General features: G+C 40.7%; 1 protein-coding gene across 1 annotated transcript in view; it reads right to left on the reverse strand.

The window, feature by feature from the left end:
* Positions 1-9,997, reverse strand: part of SLC51A (solute carrier family 51 subunit alpha) — a 39,073-nt gene extending 29,076 nt beyond the window's left edge. Inside the window, exons 1-2 of the mRNA XM_044666721.1 lie at positions 9,845-9,997; positions 7,434-7,528 (exon numbers count right to left, since the gene is read on the reverse strand). Coding sequence (XP_044522656.1) covers positions 7,434-7,528; positions 9,845-9,882 — 133 coding nt within the window. The 5' untranslated portion in view covers positions 9,883-9,997. The remainder of the gene's footprint in view (positions 1-7,433; positions 7,529-9,844) is intronic.
* Positions 9,998-15,138: the final 5,141 nt, after the last annotated feature.

Genomic DNA, 15,138 nt, shown 5'->3' on the forward strand with positions numbered 1-15,138 from the left:
AAACTATACTATAAAGCAGCAGTCATCAAAACAATATGGTACTGGCTAAGAGATAGAAGGGAGGATCAATGGAATAGACTTGGGGTAAATGACATCAGCAAGACAGTGTATGATAAACCCAAAGAGCCCAGCTTTTGGGACATGAATCCACTAGTTGACAAAAACTGCAGGGAAATTTGGAAAACAATATGGGAGAGATTAGGTTTAGATCAACATCTCACACCCTACACCAAGATAAATTCAGAATGGGTGAATGACTTGAATATAAAGAGGGAAACTATGAATAAGTTAAGTGAACACAGAATAGTATACTTGTCAGATCTCTGGGAAAGGAAAGATTTTAAAACCAAGCAAGAGTTAGAGAAAATTACAAAATGTAAATTAAATGGTTTTGATTATATTAAACTAAAAAGGTTTTGTACAAACAAAAACAATGTAGTCAAAATCAGGAGGGAAACAACAAATTGGGAAAAAAATCTTTATAACGAAAAACTCGGACAGGGGTCTAATTACTCAAATATACAAGGATTTAAATCAATTGTATAAAAAATCAAGCCATTCCCCAATTAATAAATGGGCAAGAGACATGAATAGGCAATTTTCAGGCAAAGAAATCAAAAGTATCAATAAGTACATGAGAAAGTGTTCCAGATCTCTAATAATTAGAGAAATGCAAATCAAAACAACTCTGAGGTATCACCTCACACCTAGCAGATTGGCTAAAATGACAGCAGGGGAGAGTAATGAATGTTGGAGGGGATGTGGCAAAATTGGGACATTAATGCATTGCTGGTGGAGTTGTGAACTGATCTTGCCATTCTGGATGGCAATTTGGAATCATGCTCAAAGGGCTATAAAAGAATGCCTGCCCTTTGATCCAGCCATACCATTGCTGGGTTTGTACTCCAAAGAGATCATAGATAAACAGACTTGTACGAAAATATTTATAGCTGCGCTTTTTGTGGTGGCAACAAACTGGAAAAGGAGGGTATGTCCTTCAATTGGGGAATGGCTGAACAAACTGTGGTATATGTGGGTGATGGAATACTATTGTGCTAAAAGGAATAACAAACTGGAGAAGTTCCAGGCGAACTGGAGAGACCTCCAGGAACAGATGCAGAGCGAAAGGAGCAGAGCCAGAAGAACATTGTACACAGAGACTGATATACTGTGGTAAAATCGAATGTAATGGGCTTCTGTACCAGCAACAATGCAATGACCCAGGACAGCTCTGAGGGATTTATGGCAAAGATGCTATCCACAATGAGAGGAAGGACTGCAGGAGAGGAAACATATAAGAAAAGCAATTGCTTGAACGTATGGGTCGGGGTGGACATGATTGGGGATGTGGACTCGAAATTACCACACCAATGCAACCACCAACAATTTGGAAATTGGTCTTGATCAAGGACACATGACAAAACCAGTGGAAATGTGCGTCGGCCATGGGTGGGGGGAGTGCGGGGGGTGAAGGGGAAAGTAGGAGCATGAATCATGTAACCATGTTAAAAATGATTATTAATAAATGTTAAAAAAAAAAAAAGATCATGTAACCATTTTGATTTTATCTTGATGTATGCTGTGAGATGTTGGTCTATGCCTAGTTTCTGCCATACTGTTTTTCACTTTTCCCTGAAATTTTCGTTAAATAGTAAGTTCTTTTCCCAAAATCTTAGATTTTGGGTTTATCAACCATGAGGTTATTATAGTCATTTACTACTGTTTGTTGTGTACCTAATCCATTCCATTGATCCACTTCTCTGTTTCTTAGCCAGTACTAGATTGTTTTGATGATTACTACTTTATAGTAGTTTGTGATCTGGTATGGTTAGACCTTTATCTATATTTTTTCCCCACTTAATCCCTTGATATTCTTGACTTTTTGTTCTTTCAAATGAATTTTGTTATTTTTTCTAGCTCTATGTAATAATTTTTGGTAAGTTTGATTAGCAGGGTAGTGAATAGGTAAATTAATTTAGGCAGAATTGCCATTTTTATAATATTGACTCAATTTACCCATGAACAATTAATGTTTTTCCAATTGTTTAGTTCTGACTTTATTTGTAATTGTATATACACACACACACACACACATATATATATAATATATATTATTATGTTTATTTTGGTAGGTATATTCCCAAGTATTTTATATTGTTTTCAGTTATATATATTATATGTATATGTTTGTTTTGGTAGGTATATTCCCAAGTATTTTATATTGTTTTCAGTTATTTCAAATGAGATTTCTCTTTCAGTCTCTAACTGAAACTCTAACCTTTTGGCCTGACCAGGCTGTCAAGCCATCCAACTCTTGAATATCAGTTAATTATCTGGGAGAATCAACAACTATTCATCAACTTAGATTTAACTTAGAAATCCGTTCCCATTTTCCATCATCAATCCCATTTCCCTTTCACCCATATATATACCAATATTAAACCATTTACAAAGAAGTCAACTGCAAACCTGCCTGTGATTCTCAAGATTCCAGTTAGAGAATGTCAGTCGAAGAAAGTCCATCTGGGTTGTGAGGGAAATACTTCAAAGTTATTAATCCTCAAATCAAATTCTGAATTAATCCGCAGTCAGAACAAGTTACCTAAACTAATTAACCTTGTTAAATCTAACACACAAGTTTACTAGTTTAGGAATTAAGAGAATGACATCCATCTTCATTAGTTACTTAAGGATTTAGGTAGAACTTATCAGCTGGGTTCACCAAATCAGCTGATTCTTCCATTCTCAAGCTCTAATACCAAACAACTGTTAGAAAGTTATTCAATTATTGGAGCAAGAAGATTCAACACATTTCTTACTAAGCCCAACTGCACTTGGGGTTTACCTTTGGGGATCATTGTTTATATTCGTGACCTATTAGGATCAATCCCCCAAAATTATCATAACAAAACCCAAGTGTCATCCTTGACTCCATACTCTCTCTTACACCCCAACATCCAATCTTTTCCCAAGGCCTCTTGATTTCTCCTTTGCAACATCTCTCAAATATGCCCCCTTCTCTCCTTTGACACTGCCATCCTGAAGTAAACTGAATAAATGAAATAGGTTAGAAAATAAAGTAGAACTGAAGTAGATTAATCCATTCCTGCATTATTTAGGGAACTGACCTAATTCCTCCAGGAGGCCAAGCAACCTAGGCAAGTGGTGGGTCAGAGTCATAAATGCAGATATCAAAAGGACACCAGGACAAACAAATGGGTCAGGAGGAATACAAGGGAAACACTCATAGTTAACTGGGGGTGAGTGTTTAGGGACATACAAATAGGTTAGGATAGAATGTAGGGCAAACATATAGCTAACTAAGGTTGAGTATTTAGGTATATGTGAAGAGTAAATATCCTAAATGTCACCCACTTATCACTACTGATGTTTTGTGATGAGTTGTGTCTAGACAAATAAGAACATGGATGTGAAAGGGAATAGCCTTGTATCTTGTAAACCTATATAAGCTGTATTGTAATGTTAGTCTGCACGGTTTTCCACTAGGGGAGATTGTCCCAGCTGGTAATAATACGAATTTTTCTCTTTTCTCCTTCTTTAACCAATAAATAACGGTTCCAATAATTGAATTTCTGGGTGTCTGGACTCGTGTTATGAAGTCCCCCACTTCGGTCCCTCCAATATGAGATCATTTAACTGTGACAATCTCCAAAGAAAATAAAGCAAAGATATCCTCAATTGTATAACAGGAAGAAGAGATAGGTTGGTCCCATGGCGGAGGGCAAGGGGTTACAAGTAGACAGAGCAGTCTGCCTGGTGATGTTGGGAGAAATCAAGGAAGAACTTTAATACACTGGGTGGACCCATCCGTGGGGAACTCAGGTTCAAATCTGGCCTCAGACACTTCCTAACTGTGTGATCCTGGGCAAGTCATTTGACCCTGATTGCCTAGCCCCTACTGCCTTTCTGCCTTAGAATTGATATCAATTCTAAAACAGAAAGTAAAGTTTTTTTTAAAAAAATAAGCCCAATTAATATTTGAATACAACTGTTCCCTTAGCAAGCACTGATTTTTTACAGTTCTTTAAGAAAACTCTCAGCTTATACTAAAAATTATTTTGTTAAAGGGCTAAAGGGTTTTTTTGGAATAAACTATGTTTAGCCAAAACATAGAATGAAAACATAATGGTTTATTAATATAGATATAAAGTTGTTTTGTAACAAGCTCCAAAATGGTTGTCCTAATCTGACCCTTTTATTTCTGTTCATGAAAGCACCATTGTCTGAGGCTCCAAAACCTTAAACTTCTCAATTGTCTAAGGCAGTGATGGGCAAACTAGGGCCAGCCAGCTAGATGTGGCCCCCTGAAATGTTCTATACAACCAGGTGACATTATTCTTAATCTGATGAAAACAATGAGGAGGATAACAATACAATGAAACTTCAAAAGAGTTGCCTTAGAAGCAGACTGACAAGATGAGCATTTCCTTTCCTTTGGCCCCTCTTTAAAAAGTTTGCCCATCACTGGCCTAAGGAATAAAGTCCAAATTTCTCTGTCTAGTTTTCAAAGCTTTCCACACTTTGATTTCAACTTAGCTACCCAGCCCTCCTTTATTTCTCTATTGCTCCCCAATAGAAACCTTTTATTCAAGCCAGGCTGGCCTCTTCCTTCTCTTGCGAATATACAAATGCTCATTTCTGTCTTTTCCCTGTCATTCATGCTAGGTCTCCCACCTGGAGGGTCTGCCTCATCTCCTCTCCACCAAAGCAATTTCTGTTCTTCCGTTAGGGCCCAGTTTATGTTCCATCTTATCTATGAAGCTTTGCCCAACCACATTGATCTCTCCCGTCTCTGGATTCCTTTTATTGTCCATATCCTTCATTTGGGCACTTAAATTGTAATACGAAATAGTAAATGATTAACCATTCGATGTCAGTGTAAATTGTCTCCCTAACTAAACTGGGAGGACAGGGACAATGTCTTATCATTTGTTCATATAAGAAAAAGGGATAGGTATGTTTTTTTCTAGAGTTGCACGAATACTTTTTGTTTTGTGCATTACCACCACTTCACAACAATTTCCTGCCCTTCCCCTCCCCTCACAGGACTCAATCTCACACCAAAAAACCCCAGTAAATAAAGCAAAAGAGACACTGCAACTACCACTGATGGCTGAGATGATGTTTCCCCACTCATTTTTCCAGTTAACAAAGAATTCTCTACTAAATATGGAGCATATAGCCATAAATAAAAAGTTTATAATATATTAGTTAATATAACACATTAGTTGTCCTATAATCACATATATTCATTAATATGTGTTAGTTATCCCATAATCCTACATATCCTATTATATATTAGTTATCCCATAATCCTATATATCTTATAATATATTAGTTCTATTCATATTCACTAGCCTTTTATTGTGATCTAATCCTAGTTTGATTCACAGCATGGCACAATCCAGATGTTGAACTTAATTGTGTTCTAGCACTCAAAGTGCTAGAAGGAGAGAGAATTTGTAGAGAAAGATGGAAATCACCTGCCTGCTGTGTTACCTACATGAGAAGTCATCAGAGCAGCTAGAGAAGCTGACAGAGGGAATAAAGATGACCAACATGCTGAGTTCTGGCAAGATGCCCCCACAGCATTTTCTCTTAGTTGCAATTTTATGACATCTGGAAACAGCTACCTTTCCCCCACAAATTTCAAACCCATCTAGGAGCAAACCAATACTATGCTCACCTACTCCAGCAATCTCTCTCTCTGCCTCTATCTCACTCTACCTTTCTCCTTCTCCCTCCCTCCTTCTCTCCTCCTTCTCTATGCCTTGCCCTTTCTCCCCCTTCCTTCTCTCCCTCCCTTCCTTCCTCTCTCCCTCTCTCCCACTCTCTCTCTCCTTCTCTCTCCCTCCTTCCCTCTCTCTGTTTCTCTCCTCTCCTTTCCTCTCTCTCTGTCTCTCCTCCCGGTCTGTCTCTCCTCTCCTTCTGTGTCTCTCTGTTTCTCCTTCTGTCTCTCTCTTTCTCTATCTCTCTCCCTCCCAGCTCCTGCCTCTGTCTCTGTCTCTGTCTCTCTGTCTCTCTCTCACCTCCCTCCCTCCCAGCTCCTGCCTCTGTCTCTGTCTCTGTCTCTCTGTCTCTCTCACCTCCCTCCCTCCCAGCTCCTGACTCTGTCTCTGTCTCTCTGTCTCTCTCACCTCCCTCCCTCCCAGCTCCTGTCTCTGTCTCTGTCTCTCTCACCTCCCTCCCTCCCAGCTCCTGTCTCTCCCTCTCCCTCTTTTCCTCTCTCCTCCCTCCTCTTTTCCTTACTCTCAATTTTTCTCAGTTTCTGTCTCTCCATCTATGTCTCTCTCACCCTCTCTCTATCTCTCTCTCCCTTGCCCTCTCCCCCATTCCTGGTATGGACACCCCCACACACACATACCCTGCTCCCCCTCCCCGCCCCTTTCCTCATAGACTCAGAAGCCTGACTTGGGCACAGAGAGATTAACTGACTAGCCCATGGTCATAAAGCTAATGTGTGTCAGCGTCAAGACATGAACCAAGACCCTTCTTAGATTAGGGCTAGCCCTCAACTATGTGTGCCTTTCTGCAGTCATAGTCCATAAAGACATATGCATAGAAGTGCTTAATAAATATCAGTTGAATTGAATGATACTATAAAATAATAAAAAGGCTATTGAAGGGCAGCTAGATAGCACAGTGGATAGAGCTCCAGACCTGAGGCCAGGAAGACCTGGGTACAAATGCGGCCTCCTAGCTGTGTGAATTCCTAACTATGTGATCCTGGGTAAGTCACTTCACTCCTGTTGCCTAGCCCTCACCACACTTCTGCCTTGGGAACAATACACAGTATTTGATTCTAAGATGGAGGGTAAGGGTTTGTTTGGAAAAAAAAAAAAAAAGAATCAATACTATATTAAGACAGAAGGTAAGGGTTTAAAAAAAAAAGAATATGTGTTGGTTCTAAGGCAGAAGAATATTTAAGGACTAGGCAATGAAAGTTGACTTGCCCCTGAGTCACTAGGAACTAGGAAGTATCTGAGGTCAGATTTGAACCCAGGATCTCCCATCTCCAAGTCTGGCTCTCAATCCACTAAGTCACTTCATTGCCCCTATACTTAATCTTGGAGGTGATAGGGAGCCAGTGGTGTTCACTGAGCAGGAGCTAGAATTCAGGGTAGTGAGGCTTTGAAGCAGAACCATAATGGAGTGTTTAAACCTTTAAAGATGTTCACCATATAAAAACTCACAAGTAGCATCCCGCTTAGATTTCCCAGAGGTACTACCAGTTTACAAGATTGTTTTTCCTGTAACTTTTTTTAGCTCTCCATTAAATAAATGAAGATCATCTTATGCTTTCCAAAGGGGAAAAGACTGTAACACTGGGAACCTATACATGACTTTTTGTTCTTTCTTTTTTCTTCCCACCTCATCCCTTCCAGATTGGTTTAGGGGAATGTCTAACTCACTCTTCAGGAGCTGGGCTGCAGTGGGAGGTTGAGAAAGGCACTCAGCTGGAACACTGTAGTTGGTTATCAGCAACTCGAAAAGGCTGGGTGGAAACCTAGGGGAGAAATCCATCTCATTAACTCCAGTGTTCAAAATCATGGTGGGAGCACCAAAAGTTCTCTCTAACCCTTGTCTTCCCCAACTATTATGGACTGGGATCTATAATCATTTGTAAGCAACTAGGTGGTGAAGTGGATAGAGCACTGGGCTTGGAGTCAGGAAGACTCATCTTCTTGAGTTCAAATGACAGTCTTTGACACTAGCTGTGTAAACTGAGCAAGTCATTTATCTTGTTTGCCTCAGTTTCCTCATCTATAAAATGAACTGGAAAAGGAAATAGCAAACCAGTACAGTAAGTTTACCAAGAAAATCCAAATGGGCTCACAAAGAATCTGAAACGACTAAACAACAATAATCATTCTTGAGATTCTGATCTAGAAATGATTTTAGAGATCTTCTAGAATAAGTCCTTTTTTTACAGACAAATTTTACAGACAAATAAACAGAGGTCCAAAAAAGCGAGATAATTTGCCTGAAGTCACATATTTAGGATGGAGCAGAGTCCAGATCTGAACTCAAAACCTTTATCTCCTAATCCAGTGTTCTTTTCACTCTAACACACTACCCCTGTGTGGCCTCATTTCTGTTCTCAATTTCTCCCTCTTCTACAAGGAGCCCTGTGGAGAGATCCTGGACATGGTGAGGACTAAGCACCTTAGCTCTGAAAAGCCTATTAAACTCTGAGGGGCAAGGCTAAGTATGGAGTGGGGAGATAGGGAAAGAAAAGAGAACAAACATTTATAAAGAGCTTATACTGTGCCAGACATTTTTATAAATAATATCTCATTTGAGTCTCACAATAATCCTATGAGGTTGGTGCTATTGTTATTCCTGTTTTACAGTTGAGAAAACGAGACAAACTGAGGTTTTAAGTCATTATCAAGCTGTACCAGAGTATGGGAGGTATTCCTGGTGGGTTCCCAGGAGGTAGAGCAGCCTCATCTGGAGGTGTTTCTTCTGAACCTACCATCAAAGAGGTCAACTAAATGTTCTAGAAGAAAGAACATTCCAACTAAAGGAGCTTAAGGAGAAAATAGATAGTAAAATTATACTAGTGGGGGACCTCAGTCTTCCCTATCAGAACTAGATAAATCTAACCAAAAAATAAATAAGAAAGAAGTAAAGGAAGTGAATGAAATTTTAGAATACTTAGATTTAATAGCTATCTGGAGAAAATTGAATAGGGATAAAAAGGAATATGACTTCTTTTCAGGAGCACATGGTACATATACAAAGATTGTACATGTACTAGGGCATAAAAACTTCACAATCAAATACAGAAAAGGGTAAATAATAAATTCAACCTTTTCAGATCATAATATAATAAAAATTATAATCAATATGGGTTCATGGAGAGGCAAATTAAAAATTAATTGGAAACTAAATAATCTAATTCCTCAAAACTGATGGCTCAAAGAAGAAAGAACATTTTATACAGCTTTCCAAAAATTGAAGGATTCAAATTTATAGCCAAGGCTGTAGTAGTTTAAAAAATAACATTTAAGCTACTATGTAAATCTGAGCATTCTGAATACTTGAATATGTGGAGAGGGAGAAGTGAACAACATTGTATTATATCAGTACTGTAAAAAAACGGAAATGCAATTCTTGTCCTGGAGAATAAAATCTATTTAAAATTGGCACCTCCTCCAAAAAAGTAAGTATCAGGAACTGGATTTGAACTCACGTCTTGCTGACTCTAGACCCAGTATTTTATCCTGAGCAGCCATCATAATAAATATAGAAGAAATCACCTTGGCCCTGGAGTCACAGGGCCTGGGTTCAAATTTTGCCCCTGAGGCTTACCATCTGTTTGACCCTGGGAAAGTCCCTTAACTTCCATGGACTCTAGTATTCTCATCCATAAAATGTGAAAGTTGGGCTAGATAGCCCTTGAAGTTTCTTCTAGCTTAAGCTATTGTCTGGGACTATGGCTGCTCCTACAAGTCAATGACTTGTCCAGCCTCCTCCTATTCCTCCTGATCTGGTCTGATCCAATGGCTCAGAGAAAACAATTCTTCTCTACATAGGGGAGAATCAAAAGAGGCAGCAACAGGTCAAAAGGAGCCACAGCCCATAAGGTAGCCTAAGAAAAGCTTCTCCATCCCTCTTCCTAGGCTGGACAGCTAGCTCTTTTCCCCTTCAGGGACAGAAATGGGTTTAATGAGAAAGGTCCTTCTGTGGGAAGCAGGAATGGGGGCTACTGAGGTGCAAGGGTATTTGGGGGCGAATGGGGGAAGCAATTATGGTTGTCTCTAGCTCAGCAGTCAAACCTCCTGGGGCTCAGGATTCCAGAGCTGCCCTCACTTACCTGGGATCAGGTTTTATCTGGGTGCTGTCGAGCTCCATTATCCAGATTTGTCTACTGCCCTGCTCTGGCTTCCTTGGAGGGCTGGAAGCAGGTGAAGTTCAAGGTGTGTTTGGCTGAGCTGCTGAGATGCCAGTGTGGAGCCGCTGGTTTCTGTGCCTGACACAATCCCTCTCTTCCCTCCTTCCTGTGAAGCCAAAGTTCCTGGTATCAGAGTTCATCCCTTAGGAAATGCTCCTGAGGTTGAATGCCCCGGGTCCTGGCCCCTCCCAGATTTCCTGGGCTTATTATTTCCTCACTCTCACACATAAACGTTCTCCCCTGAGTTGAAATAGAATCAAATCATATGAGCATTTTCCATGTGTGTCCTAAAACTCAATATATTTATTTAATTATTTTATTTATATTTTATTATAGTATATATATAATATATAATATAATATATATTATAATTACCTTTCAGGTCTTCTCTTCCTTCCCTATTATAACATAGGATATGAAAGTCTCTCTCTCTCTCTCTCTCTCCACTCCTGTCCATCCTTCAAAGTGATCTTTCTAAAGCAAAGATCTCTGGCGGTGTCACCTTTCTCTCTCTGATAAACTCTAGTGGCTCCCAGGATCAAATGTAAAATCCTCTGTTTGGAATTCAATTGTCCTTATTGTTCAGTTGCTTCAGTCACATCTGACTCTTTGTGACCCTATTTGGGGTTTTCTAGGTAAAGATAATTGAGTGGTTTGCCATTTTCTCCTCCAGCTCATTTTGCAGTTGAGAAAATGGCAGCCTGTAGGGTTAAGTGACTTGCCCAGGGTCACACAACTAGTAAGTGTCTGAGACAGGATTGAACCCAGGAAGATGAGTCTCCCCAATTCCAAGCCTAGTGCTCTATTTACTGGGCCACTTAGTTGCCCTAGCTATATTCAAAGCCCTTTATAAACCTAGACTCTTCCTTCTTTTCCAGCTTTCTAAAAAAACCTTAGAATCAATTCTGTATTGGTTCCCAGGCAGAAGAGTGGTAAAGGCTAGGCAATGGGGGTTAAGTGAATTGTCCAGAGTCACACAGCTCTTTTCTAGTTTTCTTTTGCCTTCCTTATACCCTACCACATCCTCTGATAGAGTGACACTGGTCTTACTGTTCCTTGAACAAAACACTCCATCCTATGACTGGACATTTTCACTAGTTCGCCAGTTTCCCCATTCCTAGAATTCTCTCTTTCTTCTATTTCTTTCTCCTGATTTCCTTCCAATCCAAGCTAAAATCTAAAATTCTCCAGAAAGTCTTTTGGGATCCCCTTAATAGTAGTACCTTCTCTCTTTTGACTATGCCCCATTTATCTCTGTATATACACCTTGCTTGTATATAGCTGTTGTATATTGTCTCTCTCATTAGACCACGAGCTTATTGAAATCAGGGAGGAGGGGGCAGCTAGGAGGCTCAGTATATTGAAAGCTAGACCTGGAGATGGGAGGACCTGGGTTCAAAACTCTTCAAAGCCACTTCCTAGCTGTTTGACCTTGGGTAAATCACTTAATCTACACTGCCTAGCCCTTACTGCTCTTCTGCCTTAGAACTAATATTTAATATTTATTCTAAGATAGAAGGTAAAGGTTTAAAAAAAAGGAAGGAAGAAAGAGAGGGAGAGACAGAAGAGAGACAGAAACAGGGAGAGAAAAGGAGAAAGAGAAAGAGAGAGTGAAAGAGAGAGAGAGAGAAAGAGAGAGAGAGAGGGAGAGAGAGAAGTATGTTTTTTGCTTTTGTTTTTCTAGCCCCTGGCCCAGTGTCTAACACATATGAGATCCTAAATGTGTATTGGCTTGATTTGACCCCAAGTAAAAACCTCATGTTGGGGAATAGAGTGCCAGAGACTGGATATATTGTAAGGAACTGGGGAATGCACCAGGGCTGGGAAAGGGTATTGCCCTCACTGTTGTCCTTGATCAGTGAGATATTCGCCTAAGGACCTTCCCTGACAGTAGGACAAGCTGACTCAGCCTCCTGAAAATCATCTCCAAGCAAACATTCCCCCCAGGTCATTCATCCCAGATTTAATGGGGAAGACCTTGAGGTTAATTGCTCAGAGTTCTGAACTTTAGACTTGCAGGGAGGTCGTTTCCTCTAATTTTTTGTCCAGAGGGTGCTGGAATTCTGTTAAAGGGAAAGGGACTTAGGCTAGGAGATCATCTAGCCTAACAACACTCTGGTTTCATAGAGGAATAAACCAGAAAAGTTGAGAGGTAGCAAATACCAGAGGCAGGATTTGAACCCAGGTCCCCTGACTCCAGAAGGATGTCTGCATTAATAAGAAATATTGCAGTGGCATGCAATCAGATATAGAAATGCATTACTTAAAATTTTTTTTAATTTTTTACCAATTACTTGTAATAACAAATTTCCATACGAGTTATATGATTGAACTTATCTCTCTCCCTTCCTTCCCTTTCCCCTCCCATTGCTGGCAGGTGGTTTAATCTGGGTTATACCTGTATTGTTATGCAAAACAATGACTTGTTTTATTTGAAGGAAAAAGAAAAAGAATCATGGGTCTGGGAGAGTGAGCTTGGTACAGTCTCAGTCCCTGAAGCATTTCATCTTTTCTGTATTTGTCTCATTTCCCCTACCACTCCATTAATCAAAGAGAGAGGATTTGTTTCTTACCCACCTCTTTAGTAGATTCTCCCCTGTCCTAGCCCAGAGTATCTGCACCTCACTTGGGTCTCTTCCCTAACCTCTTCCCTGAATCACCAATTGCCTAATTGCATCTTTTAATCTGCAAGTCCCAGAGACATCTTAACCTCAAGGTATCTCAAACTGAATTGCTTTTTCCCTTAAACCTTCTCTTCTCCCCAATTTCCTATTTCTGTTGAAGGCACCCCTTCCTTCTAGGCTCCGAGGTTCATGATCTCAACATTTTTCTTAGTTCCTCCCTCCACACAACAAATTAGTTTACAAACCTTGCTGTTTATTCCTTCACAATCTCTTTGGCATCCAACCCCTTCTCTCCACTCCCACGGCCTCTGCCTTAGTTCAGGTCCTCCTCCTCTCTACATAGATTAGTGAACCTTCTAATTGGTCTTCTTGCCTTCAACCTCTCTCCCATTCCAGTGTCTCGAAAATGCTGCTGCCAAGTAATTTTCATCGAAAATAGATCTGATTGCATCACTCCCCTCCTCAACCAACTCCATTGTCCTCCTACTGCCTCTAAAATAAAACATGAACTCTTCTGTTTATCTTTTAAGCCCTTTACAACCTATCTTTGCAGTCCCGTTGGCTATCCTGCACTCCGTAATCTAACCGAAATGACTTTTTCACACACAACACTCCTTTTCCTGTCTCCGTGCCACTGCAGAGGCCATCCCTCTTCCTGGCAATGTCTCTGCCTTGTGGAGTTTCTCTTTTCCTTTGCTCCTTCGTTTTTGAACATCACAGGGAGATAACTTGCTCTTTGAACTGCATTTAAGTGAGGTCAAGTTGCACAGAGTTGTCAGCCTCACTGCCTCTTTCAGTTATTGCAAATCTTGTTGGTTGGATAAAAGTCAAGACAACTGGTGATGATCCAGCTCTAGGCCCCCCACAGCACCTGCTTCCGCTCCTTCCTGGCCACTGAAACAAATTGTTCTCCTCCATCCATCCTGCCTATGCTTAGGGTAGACCCCGTCTCATTCACTGGTGGGTTTGAGGCCTGTTGGTTACGCTCAGTCTGGTTTAGTCTGCCCACCATGATGGTTTTACTGGAGTGTGGCATCTGTGAATACCATAGCTTCTTGGAGTCATGGGTTAGAGTTGGGTGACAGGTAAATACCAAAAGGTGGGTGCACACCCCCTAAGCTCCAAGATGCAGCTGAAACACCCTCTTCTTCATGAAGCTATGTCTATTCCTTCCCCAACTGCTAGTTACCTCCTTCCCAAATTATCTTATATTTAATTGCTTTACACAAATACATTTATATATAGTATTTATTTACTTACAGATTTAAGTAAAATATAGAAAATAAATAAGTTGATATAAATACTATGTACTTGCTTCCCCAATTAGAATGTAACTCCCCGTGAGCAGGGATTGTTTCATGTTTTGTACATTGTTTAGTGAGATACTTGTTGATTGACTTGTTATGGGGAGAGCTGTTCTGATTGCTGAGGATTTTCCCACCTAAAGAATTATAAGCAGCCCAATAAAGTTTAAAAAGTTTATTAGTGGGTTTGATAGCTGAGATACAGCTCCCCAGGAGGAGTCTGCCTCCCTAAAGTGACAAAAAGAGAGATTTTTATTGATTTTATGGGAGATCTGAACACTTGGCAAACAAGGGGGCAGGAAACATGTGACTTACAGGTGACTATGGGGAGCTGGCCTGAGACAATTCAGGGGAATGGGAAGGGCTTGGGGTCAGCAATTGACCTCAAGAACAAGTAAGAAGGGGGGGGGATGGGGTTGAAGAAGTTGTTTATCAGGAGATATGCAGATCTCAGACTGATGGAACATGCTTGCCATCTTTATCCATTCATCGGGGCTCAACAGGGATGGTCTTCTCTGGCCATACAGGTTTAGGGGAATCCTTCATTTGTCCCCTGAAACTTCTGGGTTTTCTGCATCCAGCTCCATTTCCCTCCTCTCTTTATTTCTGGGATCCACTACAGACTGATCATTATTTTCTTTAAGAAAGGAAAAACAGGATCCAGGGAGAGTCTGAAATATAAGTACAAGAAGGAGTTTAAGACCTGAGAATGATTTGTTCCAATGGCCTTGGAAGGAGCTGAAGTAGGCTCTGTGGAGCCCTTAAAAATATCAAAGATGCCAAGATCATCCACTGCATCCAGGGTCACCACCACTCATCCTGATGCTTTTCTTTGCCACTGGATTTCCATGACTCTGGAAGAGAGAGTGAGGCTGGGGGCTGCTAGGTGTCTCAGTGGATAGTGCCAGGCCTGGAGATAGGAGGTCTTGGGTTCAAATGTGGCCTCAGACACTCCCAAATTGTGTGACTCTAGGCAAGGCACTTAACCCCAATTCCCTAGAACCAATACACAGTATTGATTTTAAGATGGAAAGTAAGGGTTTTGAGACAGAGAGAGAGGGAAAGAGGGGGAGAGAGAGGAGGTAAAAGAAGGGAGAGAGGGAGAGGGAGAGAGAGAAAGAGGAAGGGAGGGAGAGAGAGAAAGAGGAAGGGAAGGAGAAAGAGGGAGGGAGAGAGAAAGAGAGAGGGAGAGAGAGAAAGAGAGAGAGAGAGAAAGAAAGGGAGAGAGAGAGGGAGAGAAAGGGAGAGAGAGAGGGAGAGGGGGGGAGAGAGAGGGAGAGAGAGAAAG

This window comes from Gracilinanus agilis, chromosome 3 (genome assembly GCF_016433145.1).
Source record: "Gracilinanus agilis isolate LMUSP501 chromosome 3, AgileGrace, whole genome shotgun sequence".
Taxonomy (NCBI): domain Eukaryota; kingdom Metazoa; phylum Chordata; class Mammalia; order Didelphimorphia; family Didelphidae; genus Gracilinanus; species Gracilinanus agilis.